The sequence below is a fragment of the Leptosomus discolor genome, chromosome 5 (genome assembly GCF_034619465.1).
Source record: "Leptosomus discolor isolate bLepDis1 chromosome 5, bLepDis1.hap2, whole genome shotgun sequence".
In the NCBI taxonomy this organism is placed as follows: domain Eukaryota; kingdom Metazoa; phylum Chordata; class Aves; order Leptosomiformes; family Leptosomidae; genus Leptosomus; species Leptosomus discolor.
The window spans coordinates 42,189,269-42,210,893 of NC_141395.1; the positions used below are offsets into that span (position 1 = coordinate 42,189,269).

The window sequence follows — 21,625 nt, forward strand, 5'->3', positions numbered from 1 at the left end:
AGAGTATTGCCTCATTCACACGCTTTATGGCACCTGGCTTTGGACATTCCAGAGGATAGGCTAAATGATAAGCTAAAGCATGTAGAGAAAATAAGCAGATCCACATAATGAAGAAAACCATGGAAGTTCTCTCACAAAGAATCCACATTGGAGAGCAAAATAATGAACAACTGTTGCACTGCACGGGGAAATAGGATCTGTTGATCCAGGTATTGCGTTGTTTCCCTGATGCTGGACAGGTTCTTGTAGTGATAAATTAACACCTTAGTAGGTGTTTTCAATATGTTCTGTGGTGCTAGAGCGTTCAGATGAGTTGGAGTGTGTTCATGCAAGGAACTGTCCACCTCTTCTAGTGTGTAAGACACTGGGTATGTTTTCACCGTGTATGCCTGTGTCGTTCCCATCTGCTAGCTCACTTCTGGTAGAACCACCACCACTTTGTGTCCTCTCTCAGTGAGCTTTTCAGCTACTTGCTGCATGCTAAGCCAGTGGCTTCCACCAGGCGTTTCCCTCCATCTAAGAGGCCAGGCAGGAGGAGGATAAAAATCCAGGCACAGCAAAGCCTCAAAGTCATGTTCCCGTGGTCAGAACATGGACTGTGGAAGAGTCTTCTCCTTCAGGCAGTAGCTTGAAATTGCTTTTGAAGGAAGCCGATTGGTTTATCTGTTGAGATTTGCTGCTTTGTCATAATCTTGTAGTGAATGATTTGCTGCTTTGATCTGACGTTGGCTGCGGGTGAAAACTGTCGGGTTTGAGTTGTTTTTCTCATTACTTGTGAAGCCAAGTGCAGCAACCCTTTTCCTGTGCTGAGTGCCTCAGTGTTCACTGGAGAACTGTTGACATTAAGCCTGTGATGTTTATTGAGAGTGGTCCCCAGGAGCTCAGGGATATCCAGGCTGGAGTATTCCTTTGTTTGGCCTGGTTTCCTGCCTTCACCCCTGGGTACCTTGGGAAAGCTTGACACTGGTCTGCAGTGATGTCCTCCAGAGGAGTTGTGTATGTGACCCTGAGTGCTTTGTTAAATGGTGGCATGGCTGGTAACGCTGCTGTTACCCTGTTATACTGTCCACATGCCAGTGTGACCTGCAGCATCCTTGTGCTGACAGCTTGTCCCTGTTTGTTGGTTTATGGCAGTTTGGACTGGTTTTCCTGACATAGTAGTCGAATTTAAGACTTTTTATTTGTCTTCTTGTCCATCCCCTTAGCCAGGGCCAGGGAAGGGCAGCCCCGTGAGAGCTTTATGGGAGTTGTAGGTATTGGAATTGCATTTTTCTGGAATGATACAAAGTGCTCTTTGGTTTCCTTTTGTGTCGTAATTTTTTTTTTTTTATAAAAAGTTGCTCCTTTTTCCAGTTATTCCCCCTATTTTTCATTAAGGGGAAACAGCTGTTAGTGCACTCTGGTGTACTCTGCCATCTTCACAACAGCAAAGCTCTTTTGGCCCACTGCTGTGACTCACTCCTGCAGCAGGGTCAGTGTAATCCAAAGCTTGCAGCACTCTTAATGTGGATGGGAGTGTGTGTGCAAAGGCAAGCTGAGGGCAGGTGAAGTTAATCAGTGAGTCAGGAGTTCAGGAACATTTGCCAGTGCCTCATGTGGCTTGGTTATAAGGGCTTGTTTGAGTTAAACTGTGCTGGGTTCAAGGGAGTGCGAAATAAGAGTTGTTTACCTCAAATGTTGTCATCCATGCAAGAAAACAGTGGGAACTCTGAACTTGGGTAAGAAGTCACATAGCTAGGTGGATGCCAGGTTATGAATGGACAACCTCAAGAGAGAGGAGCTGTGCTAGAAGGCTGTAACAGGAAGGAGGGATGTTTTGTCAGCACAACTGCTGTGTGTGGCTCTGTGGCCCTGCTGGTGTGAGGCACTTGATTACAGCAGACCCTAATGAGAGTCAACACAGTGAGTGACGTGCCAGCTGAGCCACTCTAGGCTTGGTGGCAGCATTAGGAAGGCAGCCACCTAACAATGCAACTGCCTGCCCACGCTTATCCTGTTTCAAAGACAAAATGGCCCATACCTACCTACTCCCTTCCTCCCTCCCTTCAGTACTCTGGGTTTTTGCATGTTATTCTTCCCCATTTCTTGTCATGGCCTCTAGAGATAGTAGTAGTTGAAAACCTTGTGTTCCAGAACTTTATCGAATATTAATGATACAGGCTGATTTTCACCCTAAACTTGGAAGAACGTGAAAAATCCTTTGTGCCACTAACCTCTACAACATAGTCTTCACAACTGGTGTAAATACCTAATTCAGGGGGTTTCTTAAACCATATGCAGTTTTCTGGGGGCTCTCTGTTGTGGCTCAGCAAATGGAGAGATGAATGGAGACGTTGGAAAGGCTCAGGAGCATGTCCATTGAATCCACGCTCACATTCACATGTGATACAAGATGGTTGGTTTTGCTTCACACCAGGGTTCCTGATGTGCTCACGCACGAAGTTGTTTGATCTTGATTAATATTCTTCCTTACTACAATGAATTATTTGGGCTTTCCTGCCTCGAAGGTTCTCTCCTTTATAAATGAGGGAGACTTTAACGCTTGCTTGGTTGTTCTGTGGCTGTCTTTAGGGTCTTCCAGGATACACCTGCCCTGTGCAGTGCAGGCACAGCACCGTGCTCATTTACCATAGCCCACAGATCTTAGTCAAGGCCCTTTTCTTAAAGCAGACTGGCAGATCTTACACAAAATGCCACTGTGACATATTCCGGTGACATTTTTCAGACCATTTCTGTTGCATTTGGAGGCAGCTTAGCAGCAGGCTGCAAAGTACATGTGGGAATGATCTCTTGTTTGTTTTGGTTTTTTTTTTTCTGGATGATATATACCTGTCAGAGCTAGTTATGTTCCAGATATGATAATTTCTGACTTCCACATTTGAAGTGCCAGTAGGAGCCCTGACCTATACTTGGGGTCACACAACTCCAAAGAACTGGAAAACTCCTCAAAGGTCATTAGAATAAACCTCAAGTGATACACGAACGTTGCGTTTGGAGATGACCAAGAGGGGCTGGAAGATTGATAGCCTCAGCTTGGATCTTTTCCTTGCAGCAGAAGCGAGAGTGTAGGCTACATGTGTGGTTTGAGCTTCATTTGTATCTGTTTTTTTTTCCCCACTGTTCATCTGGGAGTGGCAAAGCTACCACAGAGCTGTGTCGCTCTTCTGCTGCGTCTGCTGTTTGGCAGCAGTTGAGTGTTGGAGCTTTTTTTCTCTGGGCTCCCAAGGTCTTTGTGGGGCTGGTGGTGGCAGGTGCTCTGCAAGGGGCTGAGAGCACAGTTGCTGGGAAGATGCTGTATGGTCTGTCTTCATATGTAAGCACAAACTCAGTGGTTTGAAGCAGTTGCTTCTTAGTATAAAATTCAAGAAAATCCTCTCTCAAAGAACATGAGGGCTATGGAAATGTAATTACCGACTAGAATTTCAGCAATGTCCTCCATTGTTTTCTGTAGCAGTATAAAGTATGGGGCTGGTGATCACCATTCAGGGAAGGTGCAGGGCTTAACAAAGCGGGCAGGATCTTTATTGCTCTTAGGATGTCTGATAGGTAGGAAAATTGAGAATTGGGGAAGACATTTTGAAAATGAAGACACTGGTCATGTCTGCCTGGTTGTAAGGAAGCTTTGTTGGGAAGATAGAGTTGACCATAGCAAGGTGAAAACTCTATTCTATAACTATGTGCTTACAATGTTTTTTTAAATGATTTTACAGTCTGCTAAACTACGTAAGTTGCCGCCCTTTCTCACCATTTCGCTCCTGAGATTTAACTTTGACTTTGAGAAGTGTGAACGATACAAGGAAACAAGCTGCTATACATTCCCCATCCAGATAAATCTGAGGCCTTTTTGTGAGCAGGTTTGTACAGTTTTACTTGTTAAAGTTTCTATATACTCAGCAGAGAACTGCTATCTCGAGGAACAAGTTACCTTTTATTTTGCATTTTTTCTGGGCAAGGTATTTGAGAAACTTTGTGGGGTTCTCCTCTGTCCCTAATTCCAAATTTTTGGAATTCCAGTTTGTTTCCAAAAGACCACTTTCTAACTGAATGGAAAACAGCTTGTAGCTACACATGGGGAAAGGGTATAACAATTACCTAAAACTTAATCTGACATTTGTTTGAAAGGAAGATTATCACCTGGAAATTGAAACTTATTTTTATATTGTCATTGTCTGATAATGTCCTCTATAAATTTAGTTATATATGTTTTATGTGCCTGTAGTTACTTCATTTTACTTAGGAAGCTGTCTTTGCATTCAGATATATGTATTTTGATTATAAACTGCGCTATACTGGTACTTGATGCCAATTTTTGATCCTTAAAATATACAAAGAATATACTTATTAGAGGCACTGTTGTTGGAAGATGTTTTTCTTACTGAAATGATGCAATGCAAGCTTGGAAATTGCTCAGTGTTTGCATTTGAGGAAGCCTTTTTTTTTTCATTTGGTCTGTGTATATAAATGTGTTGCTTGTGTTTTCTCTAGTCTTTTAGACAAAATAAGCCTGGTTATGTGCAAACAGGTTGAACTGTTCTGCTCTTTGCATCAATATTTCATGATTTTAAATTTTGAATTTCCAATATTGTTCAGAATCATGCTTAGAAAGTTGCTTAGTAAGCCTCTGCCTTGGTCTGTGGTTTTCATACTTGTGTTCCCCAGCACTGAAAATCTGTCGCCATCTCTGCATGTATAATTGCAGACTGAGAAATATCTGAAGCTGTGCTGATGGTGTAAAATTGTCCTTGTGTGGAAGACTGACTGATATATGTTATTGTTACTGTTATTGTTTTTCTTTTTAAAGACTGAAACGGATGATTCAGAGTACATGTATGAGCTCTTCTCTGTTATTATACATAAAGGTGGCTGCTATGGAGGACACTATCATGTTTATATCAGAGATGTGGATGAATTAGGAAACTGGCAATTACAAGTAGGTCCTAAAGGTTTGTCTTCCTTGCTTGATAAGTCTAGTTTTTCAGAAAAGTATTAAGAGCTAGTGGATGAAATGTATGTCCAAACTAATGCATCTTTTAGTGAGGCATTTGGTCTCTTACCTTATTGAGAAGGTTAGTTTTCCACAATACGTGATCTCTGTCAAGATTTTATAGCAAACTTTCATTTTCTGAGCTGCTGGACTATCTTGTGTTACTGGACTCACTTTTTCTTTCCCAAATGAGTTAATATCTTTGCTCAAGGCTAGCACAGTCATTTTAGTGGATAACTCTGGCTGGCTGTTTGTAACTAACACAAATGCCTTTTCTGTTAAAAACCCCTCATAGTGGATATTCTGTATGACAATATACAGCATGTGGCAGAGGCAGCTTGTCAGAACTTCCTTCACTCTTCTAAATTGTGCATGCTGATATTAGTACAGACTATAACCGAAAAATGCTAGTTGTGGGTGAAACAACAGCATTTGTGAGTGCTTGGGTTTTTTTTTCTTTTCCTTATGCAGGAAGAAGAGGATAGGCTGATTGAAGATAAGGCTTCAAGAGATCCTGAGAATGCCAAAGTAGCAGAAAATCCATTGGCAGAGTTGAAAGGGATTTTATCAGAGGTATGGTATGTAAGGAGTTTATTGCTTCAGTTTTGATGTTGGGGAAGAAGGGGTTAGTGTATGCAAGAGTGGGCAGGTTTAAGTGTACAGAACCCTTCTGAACTCATTGTGAAGCAGATAAAACTTGAAACTTAACCTGACTTTAATACTAATGGTGGCTCTTGATACAGAAAATAGCCCTTTTTGAGTATTTAAGTTGCTTACCTAAGCTGTTGCAAAAAGTGATGTTACATTGGCCTATTATCACACAGGAATGATTTAAGCACTTCAGAATTGGCTTCTTTGTGTTGATCGCTTGAATTTTTTAGCCTTTGTTATTCTAGGCTTAATTTCTCTGTAGGAGGAATCGAAACAAATTCCTGTGGATCAATTAGGGCAGAAATTATTGGAGAAAAAAGGGGTGTCCTGGAATAGGAAGTACCGAAAACAGTATGGAGCCTTCCGAAAGGTAATATGCATGTAGTTTGGTTTTTATTGTTAAGATAACTTTACATTTACATTCCTATTGAATAGTCAGTAGGATGGTCTTTGAAAATACTGGTACTCGGGCTAGCAACGTAGAGCATGTGTAAGAGAGGTTTGTGAGATAAATTACTAGACTGGAGAACATGGACAGGATTCTCAAGGTGGTGTCTGCCTGAAAGCTGTTATCTTTTTTTCCATCTATATGGTTGGCCTATAAAAGAATTAACCTTACCTTACTGAACCGTGTTTCACTTGTGTCTGTGGATGAGGCTGCACCAATACTATGACCACTTGAACGTAAAAGCACAGATGAGAATTAAAGAAGAAATACAATACCTCTTCAGAGTCCTAACAGAAATGAGGTTTTGAAAATGGATGCTACTTCTTGGTTGATTAGGGCATGTCCATAAAATTAGTACTTCCAGTAAAATCTTGTGTTTGTCCAATTGGTTACTGTGTTTTCACATGCTTTAAGGAAAATACTTTAGCGTTTGTGTTATAGTTATGTGGAAAATTCGTGTTTGACTGTTTTTGAATAGGGCTCACAATGCAGTTTTCACAATAACTGTTTACATGTAGTTGTGAAATCTGGATGTGAGGCTTCCGCAGAGGTAGATACTTTTCTGACTTTGACAGGGAAGTGATAGAAACAAGTTGTGAGCAACCCAGTATTCACAGCAGCACTCAAACTTTGAAATGGTTAATATTACCAAAGCTGACTCTTCACAGCTACCGGATCTATACCAAAAGCACGCTGATCAGTGCAATACTTGCCTTATTGAAACAACTGTAAATTGGTTTACATTTTTTGAAGTATCAAAAGAGTTTTGGATTATGATTGAAACTGAAATTCAGATTGTTTCTGTTTGTTTTTTTTTTTTGGAGGGGGTTGGGTGGTTTTTATAGTTTTGGGGGGCGATTGGAGGGTGGTTGGTGTCCACACACCCACCCACCCGCCCTCATTCCTCAAGAGCCACGATTTTGTTCTGTGTCATTTGGACACCAAGCTTGTTTGAAGTATCTGACTGCTGCTAAAATGAAAGTAGAGAGCAGAGTGGATAAGCTGGGTGAAACAGGATGAGTAGGTTTTAAGTTCTTGAGATGCCACAATGGGCAGCATCATTTTGGGTAAGGTACAACTCAGCAGACCAGGATTGAGCTCAAGATCACCGCCTGGTAAATACAGAAGGGAGCGCTTCTGCGGAGACTAGGGAGCAGAAAGTACCGGTGTTAAAGGGCTAAACTGGTTGGGATGGCACCATGTGTCTGATAAAGCAGAAGCTTTTTGATTGCCTATAGAGCATTGCTATTCTATGCTACCTTTTCAGGGTCAGAGAGCACGCACTTGTGAGAAGTGTTTTAAAAGGATTCCAGTGTCTCAGGCAATCCTTGAAATTCAGAAGTTAGTCTGATTTAATTCTTAGTCATGCATGTATGTCAAAACCAATTCTTTTGCAATTTCTTGCCTGATAGTTTGACATTACATGAGAAACAAAGCTAGCAACAGCATATAAAAGATCAGGCAGATAAGTGGTGGTAGGAAAATGACGTTGTTTCTGTCTCAACAGAGGAAATACATGAGGAAGCATCATAAAACCAAATTTGAAGGAATAGGGTTTGTGTATCAATTTCAGAATGAATTAGGTGAAGTAGCTAATGCAGTCTGCAACTGGGTATCTATTTCATCTTGTCCTTGCTTTCCTTTTTAGTATTTGCAGAATCATCCTCAGATATTTGAGTTCAGTCCTGAGGAAAATAAGGTTAGTCTGAAGGAAAAACGCAAGCTCCTGTTCAAGTCAGATTCTCAAGGACAAGATCTCCAAAGCCCTCCTCAGAAGAATGATGTCCAGTGGAATTCAGGAAAAAACCCTGCAAGGCTAAAGTACAGTTCTGCTGGTTGCCATTGGTTTGATCTGAACGATTCAAAAGTCCAGCCAATCAAGGAGAAGGATATTGAGAAACAATTTCAGGGTAAAGAGAGTGCCTACATGCTGTTTTATCGAAAATCTCAGTTAAAAAGACCACCTGAAGGTACACAAAGCTTGTCTTGATATTCTGGGGGCTTCCTTCATTGACACTTTTTCTGGAGGGCAAAGGCTGTTGGGCCTTTCTGTTGGAACTTTCCAAGGGTTGAAGATACAGTTTTCTTTCTAGTGCTCATTTGAAAAAAGGGTTAACTACGATACACAGAGGTTGCCTCCGAGGAGGTAATGACCAGTTAGTTGGCTATAGCTGACACTTTTTCCTAGTACACTTCATAAATACTAGCAGAACATCTCCTACTGAAACAAATACAAGTTGTTGCTAATGGCATTCATGTATCCGTTTCCCTTAGGGAAAGATTGATGGGAAGAAGTAAAAGCACTTGTTTGTGTTATCTTGCAGTTTAATTTTCTCTATTGTGAAAGGATGATCTGAATTTTCAGTGATTACTGTACTGTAATGTCTCACTTGATCGCTTTTCTTGTTTGCCAAAACACATTTTAAGCAGCTGAGGCCAAACTAGCCTATATTATTTGTTGCAGCGCGAGGAAATCCAAGGTACCAAATTCCTGAACACCTTCTGAATGAAATGAATGCTGCTAATACTGAGCTGCAAAAAAAGAGGTATATTAATGTAACTGTGCCGATCTCTTAAACAGCATTCTTAATCTGCAGATCTCCAAAGTGATTTAAAATGAAAGAAACTCAATGAGTAAAGCGGAATACTAAAATAATTCAGTGTCATAGAGGTTAATTGAGGAAATACAACTTGTACATCCAGGTTCTGCCTTCTGCTGGTTCCCTGCCTCCCTGTTAGCGGCGTGACTAGGCGTTCTACAGAATTCCAAGGGAAACTTTAAGTACAGTTTAAAATTATACCAATGTTTTGTGAAAATTAGTGCAACTCTGGGAGGAGACTGGAATACATTATCTTAATTACGTGTATAGAGGGAGTTCTCTGTTGGGAGAAGGGAGGATGACTTGCTTTACTGTGAAATGACAATGGTATCCTGTCCCAGAAACATGGAGGAAAGAGCTAGTGCTATTCATGTTCATTGAAACTTTTTGTTCTGTTGAGGAACACATAGAACTACTGATACACCTGAATCACAGTTAAGCTATCAAAATACAGACATGAGACACATAGGTCTTGTGTGATATCTCTGTACTTTGCAAATTTCACTCCTTTATTTTTTAAGTGAGCATATTTGCCGCTTCATGTAGCTGATAGAACTAGGTACAGGTATAAAGGAGGAAGGCATGGCTGTGACTGTCCTGACTCAGTTTCCATGCAGTTTTTTGTCTTTGCATTTCAACAGGGTACTGATCTGGAACACAGCCTGAAAAAAACTACAGTATTCACATCCCTAAAGATGAAGTTTTGTCATTCTGTTTAGAAAGGTGTAGATCCATGGTGCAGAAATAAACAGAATGTGTTGTTACAGTGGAGGATGTCTGCACTAGTGCTGTATTGTAAGTGTACATCGCTGTCATCTTTGAGCTCCTCTTTGCCTACCCCTTGATGGAGGGGGGAATGTGGCAGTGAATTTAGCCATGAGGGTATCAGTTCCAGGACAACTGCACAGAAGCATCTCTGAGATAAGCTAGCCATTTGTCGGTGTTAAATTCACCGGTTTATTGTTGTGTTATTCTTTCAAAGAGCGGAATGTGACTCAGCAAACAATAGCATTGATTTACATCTCCATTTGGGCTCACGTTATAAATTTCACAATGGGGCTTTGCATCCTTCACTTACTTGGAAAGAGTGTCTTGTGGATTTGACTATTGATAGAAGAAAAACGCTAGGAGACCTTCGACAATCTGTGTTCCAGGTATTTGCTATATTAAATGAACTCAAACACTTCATTTTTACTTGAGCCACAACATTTACAAATGTATTTATGATGCAGTTTTTATTTTGATGAGAAATTTTCAACAGTAACGTAGTTTTAGGGGACTAAAATCTATGGGTTTACACTGAAGGAAACATTGGTTTGAAGTCTGTTCTCAAAGTACTGAAGAAATCATGAAATTGATGAAATTCTGTGTAGACTTGAAAGCTCTAGTAAGCTGATTGTTTATGTTTGGACAGCACTGTAAGTGGGCATGGATTTTACACTTTGCAGAACTCCAGGCTTATTCCTAACATTTCAGTTTGTGATGGATTTGTCTTTGTATTTTCAAGGCAGTAGCTGGCCTTACAAGGAAATAATCAAAGTAATTCAAGAAAAAGAAAATAGTTAAAAGAAATGTGTAGCTTAACTAGTGAATGTGGTATCTTTGTATTTATTCTCTACTATGCTAAAAGAATATGACAATTTGTAAAATACTTTTTCATAGATATCTAAATCAAAGCTAACATAGTGTCAGGAGACACAGTTTGCTTTTCCTGTACCTCCCAGCCTTTGGTTGGTGTCCAGCTGAAACTTTATTTTTGTCTATCTGAAAGGCCAAGTCCTAAATGCTTGCCTGTGTTCTGCATTACTAGCCTTGTGGAAAGAAGTAGCTGTGACTTGTTAAGTGTCACCAAGCGAGCTTGGTAGCCAGGCTGTAACAGCTTTCATCAAAGTTGTAATTTTGGGTGATGTGAGTTATTGCTAGTGGTTTATATATATATATATATAAAATAATTATTCTTCCCAATTAGATGTTGGAATCTTGGGAAGGAGACATGATTCTCAGTATTGCCAAGCCTTTACCAGCCGGGCTGCATCTTTACCAGATACTTGATGGTAAGAGTACCACATGCAAGGCTTGCATGTTATTTATATGTTGTATTTACTGCAGGTGTTGAGGTTTTCATATGTAAAACGTCTTGGAGATGTGTATTACTGAACACTCTTACGTGCAGGGCCACTTCTGTTAAGTTATTTTGGACACTGTTTTTAGTGAAATGAAGGTTTTTGGGAGCTTCATATGAAATCTTTGTTGTGAATTGCAGTAAGACTGCAGATCTTATGCAAATTAAGCACGTTTGCTGACAGAAATACATTAGTCTGTATTTTGATTTTAATTTGCTTATGAACTTTTGTTTTCACAGTATTTACCTAGTAGGTAAAGGAGATGATAGAAGAGAGCAGCCAAAGTGACATCAGAGGTTAGGTCTTCAGCTTATGTCTGACCTAATGAGTACATTAATTTATTAAGGGTACATTAGTATTTTAAAATCATGAGTTCTGTCTCCAGCTTTGCATTGTTATGCAATTCTAGGTGTTTGTCTTCACAAGCCTTTTTAGCCATTTTAAAATTTTATGGTCTTTGTGGTCCTTTTCAGAAAACCAGGGTTCTACCAGGACATAACCCAACTTTTCATGATGTTGGCATCAAAATACAGAGGCACTCTAATATCTAAATATTCCTCCAGATGCTAGTACTGTTCTTTAAATGACAATGACTTATAAAAAACTCTGAATCTGACTTACAGTAGGAAGGTGAAAGAAACAGCAGCATGGGCATTAGTATTTCAAAGAATGGGCTTGGAATGTACAGTATGTAACTTATTTATTAAATCCAACCTTTTTATTTTAGATCTATGGATTCACTGTTAAATCTCATGTAGATAATCCTGACCAAGCAGCTTTGCCAACTGCTAACTTGGGTCTCAGTTTGCAAGGGAAGTTGAATTGCAACCCTGGTGCTGCAACCCTCTTTACTTAGAGTGCTGTACCCACTTGTGTTGCTCTTGCTACATGAGTGAACCCAAACTTACCCCCTGTAAACTGATTGCACAGCAGCATTTCTAATGATACGCTTGAGCCAGAGTAGAATGTGCCGTCATATTTCAGTTTACCAGCTGACTCTGCTTGTCTGTTTTGCCGGGAGGAACAACTTGATGATTTTCTCTTTTTTAGGAGATGAGCTGACACTGGATAGCATTGGGCTGGCTGATGGAGCAGACGTCTTCGTGTGGAATGGGAAAGAGGTAAAAGAACCAAATACCCTCTCTCCTTGTCAGCTCTGAAGAGACAAGACACAGTCTCCAGGCAGAGTTTTGGAAATGTTGATCTGTTCTGCAACTGCACTACTGACATACCAGTGTGTTGGCTTTGGGGACACTTCTTCAGCCTTGTCTAGAATACGGTGTTTTTACAGCTTGTCAGTATACCTTGACTGATGTACAATTTGCTGCTTGATAAAATTGTAAATAGAATTAAACTGTGCAGAATGTGGTATGATCAGATTGATAGGTGCCATTAGTTATCCAATGTCAGTTACATTGGAGTACATTCTGAAACCAGCTCGTGCCTCTTGGAAGGAGATTGATTGATAGTAGTGCAGTAACAAAAGCTTGTGCGCTGTGGTGAATCATTCCACATATAAAATTAGACCTGTCGGTGACTGCTTTTCTATATGGTCTCCCTGAAACACTGTGCTCCTCTTCTAGTGTTGCGTCTTCCTTTTAATATTAAGGCTTCTGCTTAACTTTCAAGTGCTTGCCTCAGTGGTTACACAATGCCGTGTTTTATTACATCTCTACAATGGAATAAAATTTTATTTTTAAAAGGAAAAACACTTTTTCTTTTTTGTAAGACTATGCATTTTCTTCCAGATCTATCAAAAAACTCCAAAACCAAAAGAAAACATCTAGTAACAGAGGCATTCTTGCCTTGGCTGTACTTTTGGTATGGTCTTTTCTATTGCAGCTTCCTGTGTGATTAAATTGTCTTCAGCCTAGGTTGAATATCAGGAAGGCTAGACTTTAAAATTTAACCCTTTTGATCTGCCTCAGTCACACTTTTGGGTAGTTGTTTAGTCTTCTGAGGGGCTAAATTCCTCTATTAATCTAACGGAGACCAAGTGTCCACTGGTTTTCCTGCTACTGTTACCAATGTGTTTACTATACATGCAAACTTGGAACAGACCTTAGCGTTACGTTTTCTCTTCCCTGCACCTTACTGTCGTTTGTTCAGTAGGCGTTTGGTCAAAGGTGGTTTATTTCTAATGAGGAGAGAGGGTCCATCTTTTTGTTTCAGTAATTTTATGGATGTCTCTCTTTTTTTGCTGTCAAATCTTTTCTGTATTTTGTTGATCACCACTGCATAAATCTTTCATTCCTTACTTCAGGTTGGTGGTACAAAGGTGATGACAGGCCCCACTCATGAACCTCTGGTCATAAATGTTCTTCGTTTAGCGGAGTATAACGAAGGAGGGAAGGGTCAGCATTTCACAGAATCGCAGCATGTCTTTTCATGCAGCACAAAACTGGGTGATCTGCGCAAAGCCTTAGCACCATCAGGAGGAATCATCTTAAAGAACGGCTCGGGAGCAGATAAAGATGCCAAGATCTGGGAAGTGTTTCTTGAAGAAGATATGAAGGAAACGGTCAAAAGTATTGGTCTGATGGATGGATGTTCAGTACTAATCTTAGACAGCCATGACCAGAGGTAACTGTTTTGATTACAAGTCTAATTAAACAAAAAAGCAATTTTGACACAATCTGTTTAGTTAAAGTTATGCTAGCTATGTATATTCTTTCAATTAATTGTCACTTTGAGCTTTTTCATTCATGTTAATGTTATCTTAAGTTTTGGAGATCAGGTATTTATCTACTATTAGATATTTCGTTGCTCTTGAAGTGCAGATGCAGTCACATCCTTTGACTTAACATTTGTAAAGGGAAGAACCTAGTGAGGACAACTGGTGCCTAGTGTGCTGCCACATCTTTGGCACAGCCTGAATTTCTAAGGTTTGAGTTGTGTGATTCTCAGAGGGATGAGAGAACAGAGCAGTATCAGAAGAGTATGCAGCTCTGCTGAATCTCCCAGTTGAATCTAAAGTTGCTGGGGGCAAAGATCTGGTCTTATGTCACTTCCCAGTGTATAGCCCTCAGGTTAGGTTCCTGTTTTCAGAGACATATATGTGAGCATGTTACATAAATTCTGACTTCTTAGTTGAAACAGCACTGAAAAAATGAGGTCAAATCAAGCAGCGAGAGGGTTCTTCACCAAGAACTGTTTCTGTGTTTGTATATGGTAGCAGAGAGAGAGAATCTCAAATGTTAGTTATGACCAGGTATACTTTTACAGTATTTTTTCCCAGAAGCCTTAAACCCAACCTCAGAAGGTGACTTAGACTCTGAAGTGCCTTCAGAAGCTCAAGTGCCATTGAAAGCCAGTTACCAAATTCAGTAGCCAGCCCAGAGGTGCCTGGATGCTTTCTTGAGGCCTCTGACTCTTTCTTTGTGACATGCCGTCACTGTTAATGACCTGGGTGTTATCAGTTTATTTGAGAGCTTTAGTATTTAGCCATCTAGCCCAGACAATGTGTATTTTTGCTGTCTTGGACCATCTTTGCACTGCTCATTTTTACAGCTTCGTGAATGTGTCAAGCGGCAATTTGACTGCTTTTACATATGACATCAGCTGGCTCCAAGTTAAAAACTTCTGCAGAATGGATGGTGAAGAGGAACGTGTTAAAATTACTGCCACTATTGAAACAGTAAGAAGTGTGACTGTTCAGGGATATTATACAAGTTGTTTCCTTGAAAAGCTGGCCAGTGCAGTTGGGCCAATCAACGAGAATTTGATTTAGCCTCAGGGCTGAAGTTTGCGCTCATGAAAATAGTATGCAACTCGGAGCTGCCGTTACTGGACTACTTTGGCTGCTGTGCAATAAGACTGCAATGCTGGTAACTTAGACCAGTGCGCTCTACATTAGTGTGTTCTAGTGTGAAACAATTTTCACTTTAGACTGTCTTGTAAATGTATGTTTGGTGAGGCTATGTCAGCAAACAAAAGCTGAAAGAAATATTAAAGAAGTGTTTTCTTAGCTGTATATAGTGTTAACAGGAATAAGAACATAACGAGGATGACTTCCAAGTGAAGGCTGCCTTTTATGGACTGGTGTTTGAACAGCAGGTGTGTTACTGGCATTCTATGTCGGAGGTGTTAATATTGCTTTCTTTTAGGTGATGTCAGATATCAAAATGCAAGCAATACGGGAGCTTCAGCTAGAGGAGGAACTAGGTAAGTGTTCAGCTGCTTTCCTTCTAGATCTGATAATATTAGAATTTATGAGCTGGCTTCCTGCTTTTTGCATCAGTCTATTCAAAACAGCAAATCCATTGCTGGTAGGAGGTTTTTTTTGAAAGAAAGAGGGTGCAAAGGACTCAAAATTCATCTAATTCTGAATAAAATTATTATTTTTTGTAGTTTAGAAAAAGTGAATCTGTGTAAGTCTTAATTAAAATACATTTTATGAAGCTGTTATTTTTCAGAAGCTGTTTGAGTAGGAATAATCTCGTCTTACTAAAGCATTACACTCAGAATTCAAGAAATTGGGTTTTTTTTTAACCTTATTCCTTTCTTTAAGACACTCCAGTTTTCTTCGTTTAAAGTTTTTGTTGATGCCTTTACCTTTGGAAGCAGTTGGTCAGTTTTGTAGTATTTTACTGATTCTGGCTAACAGCTGGCTTCAAAAGGAAAGTAATCTTTCACTGAAAGGGTAAAAACTAAGACTGTTCACGAGGTCTTGAGGAATCTCTCTCCAATTATACTTATATATATATATACTCCCAGAGGGAGGCCTCTGAGATAAACCTGTTGTCATTAATCTTGAATATGTTCTCTGTCTAAAATTCTGAGCCAAATTTCTTATTTGAATTACTTAATACATCTAGGTTGCTTTCCTTCCCTTTTTGTTACAGCAAGTGACAGCTGTCTCAGACCTGTTAGTGGAAACGGAAAACTTCTTTCTCCAGGTAAATTTATTTATTTAATCATCATTCTGTAAGAAGTTCAATTGGGAAACTTTAAGATTCCCTTTGTCCTTTCCTGGGAGAAGTACACACACGTAACTCCACTAATTGCCAGGCTTAACTGAAGTGGTCATGTAGGGTTTTTTTTCCTAGTTTTACTGTTTATTAGCAGTACCAGTATAAAGCTAGAAGGTAAACTTAAATGTTCAGCTTGGTATTAGGACTTGGATTCCCAATGAGTACAACTGATTAGCATACCTCCGTTGTTTATTGATCACTGGCTGTGTGCTTCAAGACTGTGGGAGTTAACAGAAAGTTCTGTTTCCCATACTTACTTTATAAATTGAAAAATCTCAAAGTGATCTGTTTTGAATCGTACTTAAATGCATCACAGAGCAACTTTCTAGATGTGCCAGGAAGCAGAGTTGTTCCATGTCTTTCTAACTTATATTTCCTGAAACAAAATGGACTAAATATGTTTTAGAGTATTAATGCACAAGGTTGGATTTCAGAACAGTTTGAGCAGCAAACTTGAGTCTTGTGGTGATGGAGGAAGCACTGTTAGGTTCCTGTTTCCTGTGAGAAGGCAGCTTGTATCTGTAGTTTGAGGCATACTGAATGGTGTGTGGATTTCTGCTTCCATAAATGTGAGGAACTTGTTCATGCCATAGGCTGCTCTTTGACTTAGATGAGCATGCAATACCACCTGTCACTATATAACTGTGCTCCTGATGGGCAGTGTTCAGCAGAAAAGGGCATCCCCGATTTGCTTTTGCTGTCATTGGGGCAGTCGTGAGAAACTGAGTGGATCAGCTTTGTGCTTGCTAGGGAACATTTTCTGTGTCTTTGCTATTTTGCTGACATATAACATTAATAAAACGCTGACATATAGCATTAATAAAACACTGCCAGGAAGCCAAGGAGAGATTTAATTCCCAGGCATTCAGCAATTGTCAGGCAACATCTGGAGTATTGTGCCCATTTTGGGGGCTCCCAAGCATGAGACAGAAGCTCTTACAAACTAGAGCCAGTCCAGATGAGAGCACTCAGGATGGTTTGGGAGCTGGAACATATGAAAGAGGAGGAAAGCTGGGGTTTTTTTCTAACCTGAAGAGGAAGAGACTTGGGGGGAGGAGGGGTAATTGTCATCTTTAACTCCTTAACGTGGACCTGTAGAGGACGCAGAGCCAGATTCTTCTCAGAGGAGCACATAAAAAGGATGAGAGGCAGCAGACACAAGTTTCAGCAAGGGAAATTCCAACTGGTATGATGTGGAGGGGAAAGGGAATTCATGTTGGGAGTGGTCAAACAATAGACAGGGAGCCCTGGGAGGCTGGGAGATAGCCATCCCTAGAGGTCTTCAGATCTTGACTGGAAAAAGCCCAGAGTGAAATGATCTGATTTCAGAGCAGGTTCTGCTGTGAGTAGGGTTTTGTACCAGACAACCTACAAAGATCCCTTCCAACCTAAATTCTTTTGTCACCCCATATACAAGGGGTGGTGGGTAGGAACCTTTATACAAATGTTGCTTTGCTCTTGTCATAGGAGACTTACAGATCTGGAAGTGAAGTTCTCTAAATGTCACTGAGCATTTTTATCTTACTCTAAAGAGCATCATATAGAATGGATATTTTCAGGAAGCAGCAGCTTATGATGTTCTCCTTGGTTTTGTCCTCCCTGAAGTGCCTGAGGATTATACTGTCAAGGAAGCGGAACTGAAAATGGGAAGCTTGCTGGGGCTGTGTCATGGCAAAGCTCCAACTTCCACTCAGGTATAGTAGTACTGTGACTGAAAATAGTCTCGTGCTGCTTTTGTTTCATGTAGTCCTCTTTTTACTCTTGTAATGGTTGTAAACGGCATGGAAAAAATGCTCGGTGACACAGAGAAGTATACATATCAGCGTGAAGGCTCACACCGTTCACCTTGGTTGCAGAAGATCAAGAGCCTATACATGAACAGTTAACATAGCTCATGACTTAATGGTAAATCATTTATCATTCATCTGTTTGTGGCTGTCCAACTTCTGTGCTCTAATGTGCCTATACTTTTTTAAAGAGCATAAAGTAAGAAAAGGGACATGCTGCCCTTGATATTTACAAGTTGTAAATATGCAAGAGAAAAAATAGTTGTGTGTTTCTAAGGATCAGAGTGCTGGCAGGTTTTCTCTCTCATTTGCAGCAGATATGTAGAGATGATCAGTGAAGCTCTACTGGTGGCCATAACTCAATTGCACGTGCTCCTCTGTTTGTCCTGCTTAGATTGTTTGCTTTAGCCCAAAGCAGTTTCAGTGCCGTTTGACTGATGGCAGGCTTGCAATAGCTGGTACGTGTGTGCATTAGGGCTGTTATTTCACGGTATTTCCATACTTAAATACATATTCTGACAGCTTATACTTGCTTTTTTAGCTCTTCTTATATTTTATTGTTGGGAGTGACCAAAACACAAGCCCTGAGATGGAGATAGTTGTGGAAGAGACTGCCTCTGTCAAAGAGGTAAGTCTAGCTGCTCTTAAAAGCTTTTGTCATGCCTGGGTCAGGTCTGCTGCTGCTGGAGAACTTTGCCTTATACCTGTGCATCACTTCAGGTCACCAGGAGACACCGAGGCAAAGGAGCTGTTTCAACTCCAGAAGACCAGTAGGGAAGAATGCCTTGATCTTTCACCAAGTAGTAAAGAGGCATCCTTGCTTTTTCCCCAAGGATGAACGTAGCCTGACTTCTTCATGCCTGGCTAGCCATTCCTTTCATACGCCGCAGTCCTGGCAAAGCCTGCCACAATTCCTTGTAGTTCATCCAGCTCTGAATGCGCAGAACTGGGAGTGAGAGGAGTCAGGAAGAGCAAAGAGTCGCACAGAGTGAAGGAAGCAGTTCTCATTACTGCCAATCCAGACTTGTGGCACACACAGAGTGCCAACATCTACCAGTAGTGGCTGGAAAGCGTTGAGTTGGCATTTCTGAATGGTTGAGTTTGATTTCTAAAAGGTGCATCTTCAAATTCTGGGACAGAATGCGTTCAAGTAAAGCAACAAACTGACAGCACAGATTTTTTTTTTTTTTTTAACAATTTGTAAAAGCTGACTCACGTGACATGGTAACTTTCTTATAGACTCATAGACTGGTTTGGGTTTGAAGGGAACTTAAAGATCACCTAATTCCAGCCCCCCTGCCATGGGCAGGGACACCTTCCACCAGACCAGGTTGCTCCCAGCCCCATCCAACCTGGCCTTGAACACTGCCAGGGAGGGGGCAGCCACAGCTTCTCTGGGCAACCTGTGCCAGTGCCTCACCACCCCCACAGGAAAGAACTTCTTCCTAATATCTCACCTAAATCTCCCCTTTTTCGGTTTGAAACTGTTACCCCTCATCCTATCACTATCCTCCTCAGTACAGTCCCTCCCTGTCTCTCCTGTAGGTCCCCTTTAAGCACTGGAAGGTTGCTAGAAGGTCTCCCCAGAGCCTTCTCTTCTCCAGGCTGGACAACCCCAACTCTGTCAGCCTGTCCTCACAGGGGAGGTGTTCCAGCCCCTGAACATCTCCATGGCCTCCTCTGTACCCACTCAAGCAGGTCCATGTCTTTCTTGTGCTGGAGGCCCCAGAGCTGGATGCAGCACTGCAGGTGGGGTCTCACCAGAGCAGAGCAAGAGGGGGAGAATCCCTTCCCTTGACCTGCTGGCCACGCTGCTCTTCATGCAGCCCAGGATGCGATTGGCTTTCTGGGCTGTGAGTGCACATTGCTGGGTTGTGTCCAGTTTTTCATCCACCAGCACCCCCAAGTCCTTCTCTGCAGGGCTGCTCTCAATCCACTCATCCCCCAGCCTGTATTTATGCTCGGGATTGCCCTGACGCAAGTGCAGGACCTTGCACTTGGGCTTGTTGAACCTCATGAGATGCACACGGGCCCACCTCTCCAGCCTGTCAAGATCCCTCTGGATGGCCTCCCTTCCCTCCAGTGCGTCCTCTGCACCGCACGGCTTGGAGTCGTCAGCAACCTTGCTGAGGGTGCGCTTGATCCCACTGTTCATGTTGACTACAAATATGTTAAATAGCACCAGTTCCAATACCAGCCCTTGAGGAGCGCCACTTGTCACTGGTCTCCACTCAGACATTGAGCCATTGACAGCAACTCTTTGGGTGTGACCACCCAGCCAATTCCTTATTCCTTCCGTGAAATCTCCATCAAATCATCTCTGTAATGTAGAGACAAGGACGTCGTGTGGGACAGTGTCAAAAGTTTTGCACATGCCCAGGTAGATGGTGTCTGTTGTTCTTCCCTTGTCCACCAACGCTGTAACCCCATTGTAGAAGGCCACCAAATTTTTCAGGCATGATTTGCCCTCAGTGAAGCCATGTTGGCTGTCACCAGTCACCTCCTTATTTTCCATGTGCCCTAGCATAGTTTCCAGCAGGATCTGCTCCATGATCTTGCTGAGCACAGAGGTGATACTGACTGGCCTGTAGTTCCCCAGGTCTTCCTTTTTTCCCTTTTTAAAAATGGGGGTTATATTTCCCCTTTACCAGTCAGTGGGAACTTTGCCAGACTGCCACAACTTCTCAAATATGGTGGATAGTGGCTTAGCCACTTCATGTGCCAGTTCCCTCAGAGCCCACAGATGAATCTCATTGAGTCCCACGGACTTGTGCCACTTCAGGTTCCTTAGATGGTCTCAGACCTGATCTCCTACGGTGGGCGGTTCTTCATTCTGCCAGTCCCTGCCTTTGCCTTCTGCAACCTTGGGTGGTGTGGCTGGAGCACTTGCCGATGAAGACTGAGGCAAAATGTCACTGAGTACCTCAGGCTTCTCCATATCCTGGGTAACCAGGTCTCATGTTTCCTTCTGGAGAGGGCCCACATTCTGCCTAGTCCTTGTTTTGTCACTGATGTACCTATACAAGTTTTTCTTCTTGTGCTTGACATCCCTGGCAAGATTTAATTCCATCAGGACCTTGGCCTTCCTAACCTGATCCCTGTCTGCTTGGGCAGTTTCTCTGTCTTCCTCCCAGGCTATCTATCCTTGCTTCCACCCTCTGTGAGGCTTCCATTTTATGTTTGAGTTTGTCCAGTAGCAACTTGTTCATCCACGCCTCATTCTTGCCTGAAAACAATCTCATACTTGAAGGGTTTATTATAGAGCTCAAAGACACAGTGTCTATGTAATTATATTGTTTTTAGGAATTGACCAGGAATCAGTCACTTAGTTTTTATGTTAGAAAATTCTAGTGTAGATTTGCTGAAAACTTTATTTCCCAACCTATGCACTGAGACAAGTCTCACCATGTGTTTCTTTTTTTAGTGTCTAAATTTAATGCTGGAAAAATCTGGATTATCAGGTTAGTGGTATTGTATTGTTACTTAATGATAATTTTTTTAAAAGGGATTTCCACATTTCTAAGGCAGCTCTTGCTACCCTAAAACTTAGAAGTTTGTTTCAATGATCGTTGTAACATGAGAGGAGAAAGACGTGTAAACTTGCAGTCTTGCTCTGATAAAAGCTGGCTATGCCGTTGCTTTTGAAAATCAGTTCCAGGCTTTCTGTTTAATCAAAATATGGCAAAATCCTAGACTGTTTGCTGGGGTGCGTGCGCAGGTGGAGGCGTTTGGCTGCTTTGACAGGACTTTGTGTTGCAGTGGGACCCACTGCATAAGGGTAACGGTAAAAAAAATTTTTTTGGTTGCTTTGCAAAAACAAGTTATTCATGATGAGATCACGGTTTGGCCATTATTTGGGAATCTGAGTGGTAGCAGGTACTCATTACTAAGCTTTTAGTGAGGATTAAAGAGGCGATCTAGGCAGCACTAGCATGACACATTAATTTTCTGGCTGAATATCTCTTTCCATAGATGCTGATAGGGAGGAAGAGGGAGAAGAGACTTGCGACATTGATTTCCAGCTTTTGTACTAAACATTCATTGAACACCGGATTTGTG

The 21,625-nt window shown here is 41.4% G+C and overlaps 1 protein-coding gene across 2 annotated transcripts in view; it reads left to right on the forward strand.

The window, feature by feature from the left end:
* Positions 1–21,625, forward strand: part of USP40 (ubiquitin specific peptidase 40) — a 40,839-nt gene that overhangs the window by 6,503 nt on the left and 12,711 nt on the right. Inside the window, exons 7-22 of one of the 2 annotated variants that reach the window (XM_086465108.1) lie at positions 3,711–3,854; positions 4,802–4,930; positions 5,456–5,557; positions 5,898–6,005; positions 7,732–8,053; positions 8,548–8,629; positions 9,666–9,837; positions 10,653–10,737; positions 11,857–11,927; positions 13,070–13,389; positions 14,317–14,443; positions 14,913–14,970; positions 15,651–15,704; positions 17,385–17,473; positions 18,108–18,194; positions 20,991–21,027. In XM_086465108.1, coding sequence (XP_086321234.1) covers positions 3,711–3,854; positions 4,802–4,930; positions 5,456–5,557; positions 5,898–6,005; positions 7,732–8,053; positions 8,548–8,629; positions 9,666–9,837; positions 10,653–10,737; positions 11,857–11,927; positions 13,070–13,389; positions 14,317–14,443; positions 14,913–14,970; positions 15,651–15,704; positions 17,385–17,473; positions 18,108–18,194; positions 20,991–21,027 — 1,987 coding nt within the window. The remainder of the gene's footprint in view (positions 1–3,710; positions 3,855–4,801; positions 4,931–5,455; positions 5,558–5,897; positions 6,006–7,731; positions 8,054–8,547; positions 8,630–9,665; positions 9,838–10,652; positions 10,738–11,856; positions 11,928–13,069; positions 13,390–14,316; positions 14,444–14,912; positions 14,971–15,650; positions 15,705–17,384; positions 17,474–18,107; positions 18,195–20,990; positions 21,028–21,625) is intronic. The other variant, XM_086465107.1, reaches the window with a different exon arrangement.